This window comes from Micromonas commoda, chromosome 1 (assembly GCF_000090985.2).
Source record: "Micromonas commoda chromosome 1, complete sequence".
Classification (NCBI taxonomy): domain Eukaryota; kingdom Viridiplantae; phylum Chlorophyta; class Mamiellophyceae; order Mamiellales; family Mamiellaceae; genus Micromonas; species Micromonas commoda.
Genome location: NC_013038.1, coordinates 1,668,018 through 1,687,529, shown reverse-complemented (window position 1 = coordinate 1,687,529; position 19,512 = coordinate 1,668,018). Strand labels below are relative to the sequence as shown.

Here is a 19,512-nt window from a genome sequence, read left to right as displayed (position 1 = left end):
ATAATATAATAATATGAGTATAATATGATAATATCAGTATATAAATATGATAATATCAGTATAATATCATAATAATATCATAATAATAAATAATACCCTCGAAGGTAATATAATACCGTGTGGGAGGATTGGATTAAAACTCAAGAATGCGAGAATGACGAGTTATCTGGAAATTTTCGTTTTGATCGATTTTCACTTTCAAAACGCTATTTTCCCATTCATCCGCGCGGCGCCGTACGGCATGACGAGCACGGTTCCGAGGGATCAAAGCCGAACGAGCGCGAGGAGCGCGGAGCGTCCCCTCGCTCTCGACCCTCGCCCGCACTCCTCCGCTGCCGCGGGAGCGAGTCTGAGGTTTCTGGTGCGCTCCGCGACGGAGCGAAGTACCTCGCGAGGCGAAATTTCCTTTCAACTCCCTTTCAAACGCTACCCGATCAAAAATTTCGGGGAGCAACCGGGCGGACAAATCTGAAAATTTTCCCCTCCGGGGTGTTCACAGCTGCCTGAAATCCAGAATACCTTCATTCGTACGAAGCGAATAGTCCTCGCTCGATTATTAATAACATAATATACACTTATTAATAATAATATTTATATCATATATATTTCCTTATTATTATAATGTAATGAAATTCAGTATATTACTACATATATATTATAGTATATTATATGATAATAACATATATATTATTTATATATTAAGCGTAATATAATGTAATATAATAATAATAATAATAATAATAATAATAATAATAATAATAATAATACGAAGGTAATAAGTAATGATAATAAGTAATACCTTCGTAATAAATACCTTCGTAATAAGTAATAATATAACTTAATATAGTTTGATATTATTACGAATAATGAAGCACTTTCGGTTTCGAAGCTTATTATTTATTACCTTCGTATTTATTAGTATTCTGGATATCAACCAGGTTGGGCACACCCTTAGGCCGATAACTTATAAAATGATATTATAAGTTATCACCTTTAACTTTATTTGGAGCTAAAGGTACCATTGATTTAATCGTCGTATGGTAACATAGTCATCAAATTCACGTTCCAACGTTAAACTCAGACTTATCATCGTTTACCTAAAGCGACACCTTATCTACAGTATCATATGATACGAAGGTATTCTGGATTTCAATCAGGTTGGAACACCTAAAGCGATACCTTATGTAGATTATGATAGAAACATCCATACATGCTAGACTATTTATTTTACGTGCGTGGGAAAAATTTATTGTCGGAGCGTCGGCACGTTATCCAAATACTTCTGTTCGCGGCTGGACGATAAAACCATGTTTGCTTTGATCTATTCGAATGTTGCGGCAAAAACGACATCTAGTAACCCCACATCAAGCGTGTCAAGCCATCATCCTTTGTCACGCCGCATCGCGATAGTCAGAGCGACCTTCAGCGACTCTGACCGCAGCAGGGCAGCGGCAACATTTCCCGAAGTTGCCAAACAGTTTGGTGCAGCTCTTTTTGCATCTGTTGTCATGACAGGTCCCTCATCCGCGTCAATGCTTGATCATCCTTCGGTAATCGGCGAAACGGCAGGGTTGGAAGCGAACCCGGTGACCAATGCCCGGGCACTTCTTCGTAATGCCTTGCCAATAGACAACAAGCAGATTCGCGAGGTGCAAAGAAAACTTGAATCCATCTCTGAAGATCTCCGCGTCCCAGGCGTGCGATTCTCGGGAGTAGAGTCATCGGTGAATGGCGCTTACAAAATTGTCACTACTGACTATCAGAAAATCTTGGCCTCCGTCGCTCCAGACAAATTGAGGGACGGATCGGCCATCCTTGCCGAGTTGAGACGCGAATTGGAAGACTTCAAAGTGATCGTCAGTAACAGAGACAAACAAGAAGTTCCGTATGCTCAGCAACGTGCGCTTGATTTGGTCGGTCGTGTAGAAGAGGAAATGATCGACAGTTTTCCTTTTGAGGTCCCAGCACCCTATGACACCGCTCCTCTACTAAAGGGCCGTGCTAAGGTTGAAATGGAGGTCGCGGTAAAAGACAATCCAAACATTGATGAAGGCACGATGACCATCGTCTTGGATGGATTCAATGCTCCCGTAACTGCGGGCAATTTCGTCGACCTCGTACAGCGCGGATTTTACGACGGTATGGACATCCAACGCTCTGATGGTTTCGTTGTGCAGTCAGGAAAGCCAAGTGCGAAGAGCCAGGATGGCTTCATCGACCCTGCATCGCGAAAAGAGCGTACTATTCCTCTTGAAATAATGCCAAAAACAAGGGGAAAGAATGAAGCGCCTGTTTACGAATTCACGTTTGAGGATGTTGGAAAGTACAGAGATGAACCCGCTCTTCCTTTCAATGCTTTCGGTACTCTAGCAATGGCTCGCCGAGAGGCAGAGCCAAACTCTGCGAGTTCTCAGTTTTTTTTTCTGCTGAAGGAGTCCGAGCTCACGCCCTCAGGCACAAACATCCTCGATGGACGCTACAGTGTTTTTGGGTATGTCATCGATGGCCAAGAAATACTGAGAGAGCTAAAAGCAGGAGATTTGATCAAGAGCATCAAAATTGTGGACGGTGCAGAATATCTTGTCAATGGTACACGCGACAACACTGCCACCCCTGATTCTATCACCACCACGGCTGAGACAAATTAGGACTAACTCTGGATGGACTTTGAAAACCATTCAACAGCCATTCAACAGGCTGACGCCAGGCGTAGGTAACGAGAGCCATTGCTTGTCATGAGATGCTGCGTGTTTTGATTTCGAGAAAATCAACCAGGATATCCTTTGCAACGCGGCCTCGTGAAGATCTGCAGCTTGAGTTACCTATCGTAGTTTCGTAACTTTGTTTTAAGTCTCTCGGCCTGGGCTTCTAATTGGAGAATGCGAATGGTAGGATCGGCGGATAGCATCACTTCAGGAGTAGCTTTAATTTCCTTGAAAGAAGAGCCAACTGTAGTCGAGACAGGCGCTTCCGCCACAGTTGAGTGAACGACAGAGTCCTCCAACAACATTTCATGATCCCTGTCAGCCTCGACATGGAACTCATTCTGCTCATATTTCACAGTCAATTCCATGACATTACTTACCGTTTCGTCAATCATTTTCATCACTCGATCGAGGTCAGCACTCAGACGAGCAGCTGCAAGGTGCCTGCGAAGGTCGTCTGCTTTGGCTGCCAAATCTGTCAAGTCAGAGTCCACCTGCGGGGCCTTGTGGATTAAGCTACCATCGGCGAGGACATAATTGTCCACTTCGTCATTTCCTCGCAGTCCTGACAAATACCCCGCGCGCGCTTGCTCCCGAGATTCCGAAGCACTATTTTCCGGCGTAGAAGTGCTTGCGCAAACAACAGCTGAAATCCCACTCTTGAGTCCTGCCGCGGTAACCCGGTCAACGGGACGATCTGAGCTCCTAAGGTTTAATGCACCGTACACTTTTGCCATTTCTCCCTTCGGTTGGTCCTCCTTTGCACGAAGTGTCCACTCTCTCTCTGATATATTGAGCTCCCGTTTCGCTAGTGCTTCCTCCCGTTTTCTCAACTCGACCTCGAGCGCGTCATGACGAGCCCTGATCTCATTCTCATGCATCTCAACACGAGCAAGCTCAAGGGCTAATTCATACTTTAGCTCTGCGCTGATTGTGGTTTTTCTCTTCATCAAGGCGGCTTCACGCTCCTGCAAATCGTTTAGATGCAATGCCAGGTCAAGCTCGCGTTGCTTAATTTCTAAGTCGAGCTCTCTCAAGTTAAGAAGGCGTTCATTTCTTCGAATGAGCTCATCGTCGGTTGCGGATTCCATGTTGTCCATATCTTGGTAGTCCCGTTGCGTCGCAGCACAGTGGCACGCTTCGCACTTTGTCTGTGGTCTCACCGCACAGCCAGGAAGCAAGAGCACGCAAGCTTTAGCTTCGCGAGCTTTAGCTCTGCGAGCTTTCGTGGCTCATAATTTTTTGTCCATATGACACTGTTCCTATGACACTGTTAACTGTGGTAGGTGCTACATGTTCGTTGTTTACGAACGTTCGGAAGCTATGGATAATTGTGACGAGAAAAATAAATATTACCTTCGTACGAAGGTATTCTATATGAAGGTATTCTGAATTTCATTAGGGTGAGCCACTTTTAACGTAAGAACATATAAATATGTCGCTTACGTGAACATAATCGGAATCTTTATTTATACTGTTTGCCCACTTGATTGAAATCCAGAATAGTATCCATAGATTACTACGAAACTTATTAGCTCATCGGCCACTCCCTATATATACACATTCTGAAGCGCGCCACGCCCAAAAAAAAAATTCGAACACAGATTGCTTTTATTCGTCTTCTGATTGGTCGAGAGCTCGATCATTTGCAAAAGTCATAGACTATGCAACCGTACGGTCATCAATTTGTTACTTTATTGCTGACGAACAAAACTGTGCGACGCCTTCCTGTTCTCTGGACCTGGATGAGCACTGTTCTGCGGGACGTCTTTATCGTTGCGCTTGGCGTGCACGCAGTCGTCGTCCTCCCACGCACGCCAATTGTGAACGAAGAGTCGACGCCAAGGCGTCTTCTGATGAGGCGGTGGTAGACGCCGAAGTTGACCGATGCATCGATGAAAATTCAGCTTAAAACCATGCATGGCTAAGAACCCCTTCTTAGTCTTTCTTTCACCGAAGCTCCATCGATTAAAACTCGAGACCGTCTCGGACTTGTCCCAAAGCAGCCTCCCGCGAACCCCATACAAAATTTCCTCAGTCGCAAGGGAAGCACCTTTCACGGATGTGACATGCAACTGGTAGTCTATTGTCAACCAGGAGTCGAGTTCTTTTCGCTCCATGCGTCGAGTACACTTTTGTCTTCGTTACATGGAGAACGTCGGTTCAGCGCTGCTGAAGCTGTTTGGGGATTTGGGGATTGTTATAGATTAGGGTATTTTCGTGGCGAAGCCCTGTCTTAAATTAAAATGTACGAAGGTACGAAGGTACCTTCTTACGAGTTTCGTACCAAGGTATGAGATGGGAATCCCGGCTTACATTCAACTGTATCATACGAATGTACTTTTTTTGTCTGAAGAAATGGAACTGGTCGAGTTCAAGTTTATAAATGCCCCTAAGTCGCCCCGTCCCTCGGCCTTCGTGTCATGCAGCCGGGTCATGTTCACGAATTTCAGCCTCTGTCACTTGCACGGCACGCTGCAAAGCTGTCACTGGTGCCTTGGTGAAGATTGATGCCGGGTACATGGCACTACCCCAGGTCGGATGCAACGCAATCTTGCAACATCCAGTATTGATCGTTTGATAGTTTAGAAGCGTCACTAGTGCGTCGACCTCGCCGTATATTTGTTGTGAGTCTTTATTCACCATGCTTAGGCCAGAGCACGGGTCAATGTAGTCCGCCCAGTGCCCATCAGCCATTAGCCTGTCGGTAACCCGCTTGGCAAACGCAACGTACCGCTCAAGGCATAAATCCTTCTCTATGTCAGCGTCCTCGCCCGTCTGCACCAGGTCTATCCTGGTCCTCTGCGAACGAGCGTACGTGTGGGCAAGGATAATTTAGCCCCAGAGTCGGATGTTCGTGTTTAAGAAAAAAGTTTACACGCTTCACCTGGCACGTGGGGATGATGAGCAGGTCGTCAACGTCGAGGCCCGGAAACATCGCTTCGGCCTCTGATTTGTGTCGTTTCGGGCACGTGTGTACCGAATACTCCATCCCCCAAACTGTTGTGGTCACCGGTAGCAGCATAGCGTTCGGGTTGTGATCAAGGGGCGCCTTGGCTCGGCTTCAGTAACATTTTACTGTATTCTCACTAACTAATACCGCGCGATTTTATATTGATACCTTCGTACTACATACGAAGGTAACACTTATTTGTACGAAGGTATTAATTAAGTGTTATTACGAAGGTAATCTGAATTTCATTAGGGTGAGGAGTGGGTGAGGCACATTTTACGTAACTTAACTTGATTATAGTTAAGGACAAGGGAGTGCCTGTGGCTACGCCAACATTATTCTACACAAAGAGTTAATCATAATTCGTTTTGATTCCGAGGTTATTTGCATGTGCTTCGCCGAACAGGTTTTTTTTGCTCGACTTGGCGCGCGCTCAGTCGCTCCCCAGCGCCGTGCCTACGCGCGAAGAGCCGCGCGACGCCGTGTGCAGTGGGAATGGTATGTGCATAACGTTCTCACTGAGCCGACAGGCCGAAAATCTGTCCCCGCGAGGGCGAAAAGAAGAAGAACACGAACGCGCATCGCACTTCTGACGGTTCATAACTCGTCGAGTTGTTTTCTTTGCCCATGACATCGCGCCTGCGCGGCTTCGCCATGCCTACCGCGTCCATGTAAAGTCGCGTCCTGCTTCGAAACGTGGTGCATGGACCCTCTCGACACTTCTGTGGCGCCTGTTTATCGATTTGACATCCATGCGGGCGCAACTCATGCGCGCAATGCCTGGCTGCTGCTGCCGAAGCTCACCTTTCTCGACTCTGATTGGCCAAAATTTCTGAGAAGCTCTGAGAGCAAAGCTCCGATACCCGTTGAGTTTTTCAAATTGCGATTATAGTAGTGTAGATAATAAGTCGCTTACGTGAACATAATCGGTATCTTTATACTGTTTGCCCACTACTGGAGTGATTGTGTGGATCGTAATGATAAAGTCTTACGTTAATATAAAAATCATTCCTGTCAGATTAATTGTGACAAGCTAGGTCACTGTACCATCTCGTCAGGTACATATTCTTACGCTCTTTATTCTATCGATCTGTCATCATCATTTAATTAATATTATTATCTTCATATCCATAATAAATAATAATATCTTGCTACGTACGATCGATCTCTATCTGCATATATATTTTAAATTATTTTAATAAATATGTCATAGTTGTATAATAGAATATGGATATGCATGTTTGACCCACACATACATAGTCTATATATGATATGAGTTTCGTCATTTATCTAATGCCAACGTAGTCTACGTATTTAATATCTTCGAAGGTATCTTCGTTCGTGCGAACGAACGAACGAAATTTATTCGAAGGTATGGATACCTGCTGCTTATTATTACTTCGTTCATTCGTATGGACTTTATTTCACCTTCATTCGTACATACGTATTCTAATAAGAATATTTTATACCTTTGTATATAATGCTGGATCTTATTCCAAAAAAAAAATCTCATCTAATCTTCATCGTCTAAATTATCTGTATAAAAAGACAATCTTCATCGTAATTGGCCTCCGCACGAAATAAGGAAGGTGCATGCTTGCCCATTGCGTATGTACATGGTACTATTACTGCATTACCAGAGGTACCTCACAACTTGAAGTAGTTAGACTTTGCCAAACTGATTGAATGTCCTCAGCGTTACGCTGTTGATGTCATAAGTAGTTGTTCAGTCAGCACACATATACTGTCGTCGCGTCCAGCGAGTATGGAGACCATCGCAGCTAAATTAAGACAAGTCGTCGCCACGCCTCAAGATATGGTCGCACTCTTCTTCGGCAGGTCTTCTTCTGCGAGAAATAAATTTCGCAGCCTGAAGACATTGAGCCAGCAGTCACAATCGACAGAACACAACTTCTCTTCATTCTCGTTCACATTGGCTCGCCATAAAAGATCTCGAATTTTTTCTTCAGTTCAACAACAAGTCGCCAATCATCTTTTGTGAGCTCGTCTCGGAAGTTATCTTTCAGCATGTCGATTGATTCGCGTGTAATGCGGCTGACGAGCTCGTCTTTGTGGTCGAAATGCCTTCCATATAATCGGCTTGACTCTGCGCTTGATACTGCCTGAATTTTCATAGCAACACTCTGACCCGGAAGGGCTTTTTCGACCTGTTTGTGATTGTGTTCCATTGACGCAATTTTTCCAATATCAATGAATCCTTGAGATGGAATGCAAAGCTGTGTGCCAACGCGAGCAATACCCTTGAGTACATCGACACCCACGACAATAGGGTCTCGCTTATTGAAGATGCAGTTCGGCATGATCTTGAGAACACAAGGGAATGACACGCGCTCAGCAGCCTCCTCTCTCTTCTTCTGCTTTATTTCCTCCAAGAAAGCCGTGAACTGATCAAAGAGGTGGTAAATGATGTCCGCCGTCATGACTTTGACATTTAGCTCGGCCGCCATCTTGAACGCCTCTTCTGTCACCTTAACATCGAAGGCGAGAATCGTTGCAAATTCTGGACACTTCCGTTCGTGCATGACGGATGCACCCATTACGTCACGCTTGTTCACAGGGCCGATGGCGATCCCAGCGACAGGAATGTTCACTGCTGGTGATTTGAGAAACTCGAGAAGTGCCTCCAAAGAACCCAGTGTAGAGGCTTGCACGTAGACCCCCTCGCCTGATTTATCCACACGAGCGAGTACATTCTTCATATCGCTTAGAACTTCTTCTTTGAGTTCATCTAGGTCATCTTCAGGATTCTGAACAAGCAAAGATGTCCCGGCAACTGCTTTTTCTAAGCCTTGTGCCACTATTTTGATTCCCATCGCTGCAGATATCTCTTTGTGATGTTGATAATTCGCCTTGACGCGGATCTCCCTCAACGGTTGGGGGGTCAGCAACGCGCGCACGGTTGTCACGATCGCCCCTTCTAAACCGGCTACTACTATGGTCTGGCCCTCATTCAACGTACCGTTGATGAGGATGACGTCCATGGTTGTTCCCAACCCCTCTATCATTTTAACTTCAAGCACAGTGCATTGCACAGCGTTGAAAAATTGAAGCTGGACATTCAGACGTGTCTGTGTGAGAGAGACAAGAGTATGGAGCAAATCCGGAATTCCCTCTCCTGTAATGGCAGAGGTGGGCACAACATTGATAAAAGTCCGCACATCGGGGTTCTCCCAGTACAACGCTGCATTGAGACCTTCTTTGGCAAACTCCAGCATAATTTTCCGGGCGCGATCCTCAAATTCGGACCTCGAGTGCTGCTTCTGATCTGCAAGACTGTCCCTTGCGGCAGCATTTGTTTGCGCTTTCCAGTCGTACATACGGTCAATCTTGTTCAGTGCTATGATAAATGGCGTCTTTCGCATTCGCAGCATATTTAACGATTCCAAGGTCTGAGGTTCCAACCCATGCATGATGTCCACAACAAGAATAGCCATATCGCACAAAGATGACCCGCGGTTTCGAAGGTTCGTGAAAGATTCATGGCCAGGGGTGTCGATTACAAGAATACCTGGAACTTTGATGTCAAGTTTCCCCTTGTTCAGTGCATAAGTGCGATCCTTCAATGAATTGTCAGGGACAAACGTAGCTCCGATCTGCTGTGTGATACCACCTGCTTCCGCATCCTGCACATTTGTTCTTCGAATATTATCCAGAATTTTTGTCTTGCCGGTGTCGACATGTCCCATGATGCATATGATTGGACAACGGAGTCGATCCTTTGAGCGTTTGTTTTTTTCAACCTCAAATCGCAACAGGCGGGCAGTTCTTGCTGTTGCTATCCGAGTTTGCAATTCATGATCCTCGTCTGAATCACTATACTCGTCCGACGAGCTGTAGTCGCTCGATGATAGGTCACTTGAATCTACACTTCCTGATGCAGCATTGGAGTGTGAAGATGAATCTGAGCTCTCTCCAGATTCATCTCCAGAATTTATGTCAAAGTCCTCGCTGTTTTGATGAGCCGAGGGCTGCCCGTGCAAGACAGTCGCTTGGAAGATCTTGTCATCCACCTTGCCATCAGTTGGCGCCGTGGATATCTTATGGGACTGAGGTGTTGTCGTACTTCTGATGGGATTCTCTTTGGTATTCGGCTCTTGCCGGCTGTCTTCCATGGCCATTTGTGCAGCTTCTTCTTGTAGTTCATGATTCGCCTGGATCTTGCCGGATATTTTGACCAAGTCGTCTAAATTATCAACTGCATCCCAATCATCCTCAGCTTCGTCCGATTCCTCTGCAATCACAACGCCCTCTGCATCAAAGGTCTTTGCCTGGTGCTTGGAGGCTACCGTTGTCACAGTTTCTGCCGCTTGGCGGGTGGCTTCTGCCTCTTGGCGCCTCTTCTCCGCCATAGCCTTCTTCTTCTTCTTGTCATCACTGATCGATCTTTTAGTTGGGGTATGATCTGGAGCACACGAAATGTTGGAGTTTGCAAGCAGTTGTGCGCGCATGGCCTCAAGTCGCTTCTGTTCCTCTTTCTGTTTTGCAGAGAGCAACTTTCCTTCGGCCCGGAGCTGTTCCTTTTTCAAACGTTCCTTCTCCTTCTTCGCGGCTTTTTTTGCATCCTCGTCTGCTTTCCTCTTAGATTCAGCCTCTTCCTCTGCTTTTATCCTGGCTTCTTCAGCAGCAGCTGCTGCTGCATCTGCAGCAGCGGCTTCGTCGCGGAGACGCAAGTTCTCCTGCATCTTGAGAACTGCGGCGGAAACTTTTGGTCTGTTGCTCAGATTCGCGATGTTCCTTTCCTTTTTTTCCTTTTCCTTCGATTTTTTCTTAAGCTTCTTCAACTTATTTTTTTCAGCATCAGTGAGCTGGTCTCCGCGCGACTGCCTTGCCTCAAGCTCCGCGAGCTGTTTTTCCCACATGCCTCCCTCGCTGTCAGATTTTGAGCCGACGAGGTCCCCCTGGCTTGCCACTTTAGGATTGCCATCACGGATGTCCGTTCCTGAAAAAGTTGAATCAGCTTCAGCTTCCCTTTCTTTTTTCTCGCGCCGCTTTCTGGCAGCCTTCGACTCGCCATGGCCCTCATTAAGGTTGTTGTTGCTTTCGATACCGAGCTCAGCAAATAGTGCATCAAGATCGTCATCATGTTTCATTGTAGCTGTGCTATTATTATCCGAAGGCTTCTTTTTCTTTTTCTTTTGGTCTGTTTCGATTGAGGGCTGTGGGCGGACAGATTCGCATGCCATCTCAGGCTCAGGACAGTTATCATCCTCTTCACGGTCAGAAACGATGCCCCCATTTGCATTTGCAGTCACGGAGCAAAGAGGTATACTGTCTTTTTTTTCTTTTTTTTCTTTTTTTTCTTTTTTTTCTTTTTTTCCTTTTTTTTTCGCCGCAGGATCCGCCATGGCTAGATCCGGGGGTGGATCTCTGGGCGCAGGCTCGCCAACAACAGATTTCCTTGGGCACTCGACAACTCCGATAGCATTTTCTGTCCAACCCATTTCCGCTGCAGACAGTATCATTCCCTCAGACATTACACCTTTTAGTGGCCTCCTGGTAATCACCTCTCCTGTGGAAGGAATTTTGACACCGACACGAGCAAAAATGACCTTCAATTTGCTTTTAACATTCGGAGCACCACACACAACTCGTGCTGGCTCATTGCCACCCCAATCGAGAGTGCATACCATCAGTTTATCTGCGTTCGGGTGTTGATTGCAGTCAATTATTTCAGCGATCAAAAGAGGGGAGTCGCTTATTCCCTCAGCCCCCACGAGGAAAGTCAGATCGACTTTCTTTTTCTTTTTCTTCTTGATGAGAAGCGCGGGTTCATCGTCAGCGGAGGAAAACTCAGATACGTGTTTCAGCCCAGGCTCAAGGACCGTTGCCGGATTCCTAGCCGGGGTCGCTTCTTCGTGTGCACTCTTCTCATCATCGTCCGAGTTGTCGAGCAAAGCAGCGAAATTTGTAGCCGATCCACGTTTGTCGCTCAAACCCGAGAAAGAAGCGCTGGAGACATCAACCTCGCCATCGCCATCTGAATTCTCGCTCTTATCCTCGTCCGTGGCTGCACCCATGAGAGCAGCAAAACCAAACTTAACCTGCCCTAGTTTCTTAGGTTTACTCTTCTTGTTGATTTTGTTGCGCGATTTCTCGTCTTCTTCGGACATCTCGTCGGAACTGTTTGCCAGCGCCGCAAGGGTGAGCACATCATCGTCGTCTGATCCATGAAAAGTTCGACCCTTTCCTCCGATATCTTTCCTTTCTTTCTTTTGTTTGCGCTTCTGCGACCTCGTTTGATTGATGAACGACTTTTCCGTCGCACCGTCGAACTCCTCTGATACTGTCGCCGCGGGCCTTTTTGCGGCAGCAAGAGGAGCCGTGTCTTCGTCCGAACTCTGATCACGGCGATTTCTTCCCTTTTTGAGTTTCTTTGGCCGGCCAAACATAGCAGTTTCACTTTCTTTGACAGCATCAGAGAAGTCAGGGCCATTAACTAGTCCCGATGCACGCGATGTTCCATTTGCGCTGCCCTTCCGCCCCATTGGCTACGATATAACGCGCACACGCTCGTAGAGTTCTTTCTATCTTCACAAGATGGGGAGGTATAAGGTTTTGGAACCGGGACACTTCGTCTCCTCGGCGACTTTTAACTCAAAGCAATAAGGTTGGCCAGTCTTTTCCTCTGAAATGCAATGCTAATTGCGCTACTACTGCGTGGTCAAGCTAAGCGTGAGACCTTTTGTTCCGTGCCCGGCCTTCTGATTTCTGGGGTGAGCGGCCGCGCCGCCTTTGTTTCAAAACCATGCTTCTGCTGATGATATCATCATATGATTATCATAGTCTAGTATAGTATGTCTCTAACCCATATGATCAATATACTATCTATGATACATCATCAACTTTAATAAGCGTAAGGTTTGCTTGGTGGGATATTTTTATACCCTTTTTTTAGGAAAATCTCTTAAGTAGCTCATATGTCTGCATAACGCGAGTCAACAATAATGTAAATCGCGCATAGTCCAGAGCAAGCGAACTACATATCTACTACTACTACCTCTTATTAGCTATTACCTTGGTACGAAGGTACCTTCGAACGAAGATATCTCTAGCTAGCTAGCTTATTATTATTAGTAGCTACATATAAACATGGTAGACTACAGAATTTGTACGGATGCTCCATCGGAACTAAAAGCCCATACAAGCTCAAACCGCATGGACAAATACCTTGACATACTGTTTGCGTTAGTTGACGAATTAAAAAATGGTCACGATGTATGGAACGAATAGACCATGGTTCCTGGTTGGAGATATGCCAGGTCTGTGTGCCATTTTTGCAAGTTCTTTTCCGCAATATATTTTATTGAGAATCTAGGTGTTTACCACGAATCCACGATTTTCCGCAATAATATTGGCTATCATACGAAGGTAAAATATATGCCGAAAATAAATAAGCAATAATGGTCTATTCGTATATGAGTCATATAAAGGTCATCGTATAAAAATCTTCGGCATGAACATTCAGGCGCGTGAACCGCGACCATCACCTGTCGACCCTACACACCGGATCTCTTAGGCGATTTCCCTTCGATAGCGCGGGAACTCGGTTTGTATATATAAAAACGTCCCACCCGCCTTTTCGTGCGAGTGAAAAGCTAGGACCCTTGAGGCCTTTGGGAGGAGGGAGGGCAGTAAATTTCGCAGGTTCGCTCCAATTTTGGCATGGCGTCCGCCTCCTCCGACGAGTGCGGATACTGTATCGAACATGCCATACATGCCTTGAAAGAGTCTGGATACTTTTGGCGACGAAGGAAAATATTGAAGCGCGAGTCAATTGTCACAGGCCTCTGTCATGCTGAACTACACGCCGCTGCAAATATCACCAGCTTAGAACAGCGCTCTGCGCCTCTTCATATCAATGTTTTCACAACAAATGGAGCGCCTTCACACCCTTCCCCGCGGTTTAGCTGTCTTCCGCCATGGGGACGTTCAGCTGGACATGCAACGGCAGGCGTGTTAGCCGGTGTTTCAAAAACCCGCGCTCGGGACGTTTCAAGAGTTAACGTTCCCGCCAGCGTGGCCTGCGGCGATGGACTTCGGCCAAAGCCCCTGGTAGAGGAGGTTAATGTTATTAATGGCGGCGTTTCATACCTGTGTGGTTCAAATAAAACTGCCATCAGAGGTGGAAATGACAAGGCCCCTTTCCGCGTGCCGTTAGTTCTAGCCGACGACGCGACTGGTGGTTTGCAACAATCCCTTAGTTTGGGGGTGTTTTCCGCGGTCGCGACGACAGCTTTTGACTGTAGAAAGTTCACGAGAGATATCTGCTGGCGCTCAAATCAAAACAGTTTGGGCAGCATCGACGCTGGCGCTGAAATAGCTTGGGTCATGAACTGGAACAGATGGGGGTTGAGGGGCACACACGATGATGGCCATAACTTAGTGTCCGACATCCCTGTGTGGGGAAGAACCTGTGTTGAGCTCGGTTCATTGCGACGAGATATATTTGTCGACGAAATTCCAAGTACATCGTTACTAACCCGTGTAAACCTCGAGGTTAATCCACGACACCATTGTGCCCCAAGTGGGATTCCAAAATTGAACGGGCTGTTAGCAGCACAGAACCATGCATTTAGACTGAAACGCGATGGCACGTCTTCACGAAGCCATTTGTGGTCTGCCAAGCTCGGTGCTGAGAAACAGACGAATCCATCGGTAATACGAGAATGTCGAGGATCGAAAGGCGATACGAATTTGCAGATGGCCAGGCAGACTTCAGCATGCACTAAAGAAGTTTGTAGCTTCTCACAGTTTTTCCCCTTTGAGGAAATCGTTCAGGATGTCGTATTAGCTGATCCCTCATATCCCAAGCATAATCCTGAGCATGGCAAACTACACATCCGTAATTGTGACAATACTTACCAATCGCGGAGACATACAAGTGACACAATCGACAATATCGCAAGGTACGTTGCGCCCCTCTGCTTCGTGTACTCAAGGTCCCAGGATGCATCCAGCACATCACGTGTGCTCAATGAGCAATATTTTAAAAGATTAGACCTGCTGGCGGAGGCAAGAGATCCAATTCCCGATTTTCCATTATTGAGTCAGCACTTCGAGGAGATGATACAGGCCTTGGAACCAGAAATCTGCTTCCATCTGTTAGTGCATGAGGCAACTCCACTGCATTTTGTGGCTCCCTGGATGACATCCGCGTTCGCAACTCATCTAAGTGTTGACCAGTTGTTGTTGCTTTGGGATTGGATGCTCGAGGATGCTTCGATGGTGCCTTTTGCCATCGCCGCAGCTGCAATTGTTTCTTTCCGGCTTCGACCACTGCTGAACATCACAGCAAAACAAGATATAGTGGAAGCAATTCAAGACGTTTCACAGCTGGAGATTATACCAATTTTGCATTCGTTTTTGGTTCGCCCTCAACTCGATTTACCTGCCAACAGCCGTACTTTGTCCAGCTATAAATTCAGCACTATCTGGAGCTAGATTGTAGAGTTTGTCACTTACAGCTTGCTTTCCTGTCTAGTTCAAGGTGCGTTGTTAAGTAGTACGAAATCCAAAAAGCCCAGCTCGTGCTCAATATAAACATTAGATGATGCTGAACCAATAACGAGTGCGATACTTCATATTTACCCTGTGTCCAGGTGGCAACTTGCCTTCCCACATTGTGTGCCTAGCTGTCTGCCCACTCCGTGTGACAAACTTGAGAGTTTCGTCCACCAGGATAACAGGAACGGAAAACCAAAAAACTGCACACCACTCATGGGATGAAAGCGGAGTCACGCTGAATATGGTGGCGAGCCAGGGAACGTATAGAATCGCCACGTGTAGTAGTAAGCTGATTACGATGGCTCCAACGAGCCAAGGGTTTGATGAAGGTGATTGGGATAACAGCGATTCATTTTCTGACAAAGCATTAAGGGCATTGAACATCTCCACGACAACCAAAATTGTCATGCTTACAGTGCTTGGACCTCGATTTTTCCAGAAAATGTCGCAACTGTACTTTTCAACTCCTTCTACGCACTCTGTGAAGCTCGTGAGTTGATGCCAGGTCATGAGCGGGCCGCCTGAGTGAAACATGTACCACCAAACAAATCCTCCAACTGTGACCACACCCAAATTTAGGGTCAGAAAGCCAGAAGATTATGTTGAAGAAGCATTGATTTTAAGGACTGAAACTGCGCTTGAAGATAGCTGTATGGGGGTACAAAGAACTTAAAGTGAAAACGACATCTGGCAGTTCCAAACCAACGTATATGCCGACGACAATATATCTAACAAAAAGCCACCTATCCACAATCGGTTCATCTGATCGACGCGGTCGTCGCTGCATGATGTCCTGCTCAGGCTTGTTGAAACCTAGAGCAGTAGCAGGAAGGCCGTCCGTCACTAAGTTGACCCAAAGTAGCTGGACTGGACATAGTGTCTCGGGCAGGCCTAATGCAGCAGCGATAAAAATGCAAACCACTTCTCCTAAAATGATTGGAAAAAAAGTGATGAAAGCAAGAAGGCAAAAGCACGAGGACTACAGTAAAGTCGAAACCCACCAATATTGCTTGAGACCATGTATCTCACAAATTGTTTCGTGTTGTTGAATATACCACGGCCTTCTGCAACAGCAGTGACAATGGTTGCAAAGTTATCATCTGCAAGGACCATATCTGCTGCATTTTTTGCAACTGCCGTCCCTGATCCCATAGCGATGCCGATATCTGCGAGACGTAATGCTGGGGCATCATTCACGCCATCACCGGTCATGGCCACGACTTGGCCGTGTGCCTTAAGTAGCTCAACCAATCGTGTCTTGTGTAGTGGTTCAACCCTGGAGAAGACCGACATCGATAGGGCAGCATTGCTTTGAGTTAGACCATCCATTTCATCAAATTCTAAGCCCTCATATGACCTATCAGGCGGAAACATGATTCCTGTCATTGGCAAGCCTGCAGCAGCAGCTTTGGCAGTCATCTTACGAGCAAGAATGGAGGTTGTAGGGTGTGAACCGGATCCGCCATAATCATCCAGACCAATTTGTTTGGCAATTGCCTCGGCTGTTAGCTTGTTGTCTCCAGTAACCATCACGACTCTAATTCCCGCGCCTCTGCAAACGTCGACTGCTCTTTTGACCTCGGGCCTTGGTGGATCTAACATTCCGCAGAAGCCTAAAAAAGTCAGTCCGGTTTCATCTGAAGGTGATATATGACACTGGTCTGAAGATATTGGACGCATTGCGAGTGCCAGCACCCTCAAGGATCTGCGGGCATATGTTCTATATTTTTCAGTCAATGCATCTCGAACTTGTGTCGAAATTGGCTCCGCGATGCCCTTTGAATTGGTGAGTACCCGTGTGCATCGAAGCAAAACTGCCTCTGGGCTTCCTTTTGTAAACAGAATGCTCTGCCCCTTTCGCTTTCCGATTACACTCATCATCTTGCGATCTCGGTCAAACTCTAGGGTAGATACTCGCTCAAACTGCCCTCGCCAGTAAGTTGCACAGTGGCTCGCACGTTCTTCCAAGCTCAAGTACGTCAATGCTCTGGGCATATCATCAAAGCCAGGCAAACCAATTTTCTCCGCGAGAACTCGGAGTGCCACTTCAGTTGACTCTCCGATCTTGTCAAAACTATGTGTCTTTCCGTTGTATGATAGGGAGCTGTCATTGCATAGACTGGAACATATGGCAAGATGAAGTATTGATGGTAGATTGGCGGGACGGTCAACAACTTTCTCTGTGAGTACCTCTGAGATATCCCCTTCCGGGGCACAACCGTTTCCAGTCACCTTGTAATCAGTAAGGCAGTCTGCCAAGGAAATTTTATCATCGGCAGCTGCCTCGACAAAATTAACCGCACACACATGAGTTATGGTCATGATGTTTGTCGTTACTGTCCCGGTCTTGTCACTGCAAATCACCGAAGTGCAGCCAAGTGTCTCAACCGAGGATAGTGTGCGCACAATTGCCTTTTGTTTTGCCAACTTTCGTGTGCCAAGTGCAAGACATGTCGTTACAACCGCAGGCAGACCTTCGGGAATAGCTGCAACTGCAAGAGCAACGGCGACTTTAAAATAATGGATTGCGCCACGAAATATGCCTCCGTGTGCATAGTCACGAAAATGCCTGATATTTATGAGCCAGACAAGAATACATATTGCGGCAATCACCTTGGAAAGGAATGTGCCAAATTCATCAAGTTTTCGTTTTAGTGGGGTCGTTTCATCCATGCAATCCACTTCAGTCACGGCATTTTGAATCTGTCCGATTGCTGTGGACATGCCCGTTGCCACCACCACACCTTGTGCTCGCCCCGCAGTAACGATTGTCCCGCTAAATGCTATGCAAGTCTTATCCTGTAAGACCGCCTTGGTAGCTGCGATTTTTTCTATGGTTTTCGTTACGCTCTCACTTTCTCCGGTCAACGGTGCTTGATCTACACGAAACGTGGACCCGACTATTCCTGACAGCCTGATATCCGCAGGGATCCTGTCTCCAACAGCGAGCTCAACGATATCGCCAGGAACAAGCTCAGCAGCTGGACACACCGTTAGGCTTCCGCCGCGACAAACAGTCGCAACTTCCGCTTGGTACGCCCCAAGCTCCTCGATTGCCTTCGCCGCATTTGTTTCGGTCATCACGCCGACAATGGCGTTTGCGATCAAAATGCAGGCGATGACGCTTGGTTCAATCAAAGAATAAATGCCTTCGCTATTTGCCATCCCGAGAATTAAAGATGTTAGTGCGGCAGCCAAGAGGATCTTTACCAGCACGTCGTCGAACTGTTTCAACACGAGCTTCAAAAATGATTTTTTTTGTCCTTTGGACAACTCGTTCCTACCCCACGTCCTCCGCAATCTCCATACATCATCAGCACTCAAGCCCTCAGAGGGATCCACCGCAAGTTGGACGAAAACCTGCTCAGGAGACAAGGTGCAACAGGTCTCAGCTTGGGAGTTTCGGGGCTTGAATGTGCTCGAAAGGTCTTAAGTCAGCATGCGACATGGGCTCCAGCCCTGCCAGGAGATAATGCACCTACCTCGGCCACAGTCTTGGCGTGTGCGTCTTCCATGGCGCGGACAAACCAACAGGACGGCTTTGAAAATAACGAAGGGTGTTGGCACGCCGCGTGGAACAACAAGCAAACGAAGGGTAACGGTTACGGTATACAGCAAGCAAGCAAGATCGCGCTAGCGAGCAACTACGAAGGTAGATATCTATCAGCAGCTCAGGGCGACCCAAGTTTTGGCGAAGCACAACAACGTTGCCGAGTGTAAATTTACAAGCACAAGTGACACTTCAGTGGTCACGTGCCGGTCATCAATAACAAGGATATATTGGTGGAATAGCGGGGGCAGGGGCTTTAGTGACACTTCAGTGGTCACGTGCCGGTCATCAATAGCTGGCTGTATTGGATGTAAGGGTTTTGAATACCGAATACCTTCGTATTAACACTTACCTTCGTATATACGAAGGTACCCTGAAGGTATAATTTAATACGAAGGTGCGAAGAAGTACCCTGTTATTTTATAGCGTTATTATTAGTGTTCAAATCGTTAGGTTTATAAATTAGGAGCCTGCTAATAAGAAGTGTAAACCTGAACTCTACAAGTAATTAGAAATTCGCGCCTGGATGACTGCTTTCGCCTTTGAAATCACGTAATTTGATAGGGTGACGCAACGACCTAAAAAGTTGTAATTCAAGCCTTAGAAGAGCCCCAGTCCCCACTTTTTCCACGCGGGTATTTTGACTAAAAAAATCAGTCGCACGGGGCAAACCGTATGTCAGGGTATTTGTCCATACGGTTTGGGTTTGTATGGGCTTTTAGTTCCGATGGAGCATCCGTCCAAAAAAATTCTCTGCCATGTCTACTAGCTAGCTACTA

The 19,512-nt window shown here is 46.5% G+C and overlaps 5 protein-coding genes across 5 annotated transcripts; 1 reads left to right on the top strand and 4 right to left on the bottom strand.

Annotated features, from left to right (window-relative positions):
* Window positions 1-1,300: 1,300 nt before the first annotated feature.
* Window positions 1,301-2,958, top strand: TLP40 (peptidyl-prolyl cis-trans isomerase chloroplast precursor). Its single transcript, XM_002507666.1, has one exon. The coding sequence runs from the start codon at window positions 1,308-1,310 to the stop codon at window positions 2,646-2,648; it is 1,341 nt and encodes a 446-aa protein (XP_002507712.1). The 5' UTR covers window positions 1,301-1,307; the 3' UTR covers window positions 2,649-2,958.
* On the bottom strand, window positions 1,715-3,811 carry MICPUN_113386 (hypothetical protein). The gene has a single exon (XM_002507276.1). The coding sequence runs from the start codon at window positions 3,803-3,805 to the stop codon at window positions 2,819-2,821; it is 987 nt and encodes a 328-aa protein (XP_002507322.1). The 5' UTR covers window positions 3,806-3,811; the 3' UTR covers window positions 1,715-2,818.
* Window positions 3,812-4,920: 1,109 nt separating this feature from the next.
* Window positions 4,921-5,732, bottom strand: MICPUN_55464 (predicted protein). Its single transcript, XM_002507275.1, has 2 exons — window positions 5,593-5,732; window positions 4,921-5,507 (listed from the first exon to the last, which is right to left on the bottom strand). The coding sequence occupies exons 1-2, from the start codon at window positions 5,695-5,697 to the stop codon at window positions 5,127-5,129; spliced, it is 486 nt and encodes a 161-aa protein (XP_002507321.1). The 5' UTR covers window positions 5,698-5,732; the 3' UTR covers window positions 4,921-5,126.
* A 1,854-nt stretch (window positions 5,733-7,586) lies between these two features.
* On the bottom strand, window positions 7,587-12,164 carry MICPUN_55463 (translation initiation factor; the record flags this gene model as incomplete). The annotated part of the gene is made up of 1 exon (XM_002507274.1): window positions 7,587-12,164. One exon carries the CDS (start codon window positions 12,162-12,164, stop codon window positions 7,587-7,589), a length of 4,578 nt encoding a protein of 1,525 aa, XP_002507320.1.
* Window positions 12,165-15,222: 3,058 nt separating this feature from the next.
* Window positions 15,223-18,698, bottom strand: MICPUN_78119 (p-type ATPase superfamily; the record flags this gene model as incomplete). Its single annotated transcript, XM_002507273.1, has 5 exons — window positions 15,223-15,740; window positions 15,853-16,110; window positions 16,185-16,562; window positions 16,638-18,543; window positions 18,666-18,698. 5 exons carry the CDS (start codon window positions 18,696-18,698, stop codon window positions 15,223-15,225), a joined length of 3,093 nt encoding a protein of 1,030 aa, XP_002507319.1.
* Between the last annotated feature and the right edge of the window lie 814 nt (window positions 18,699-19,512).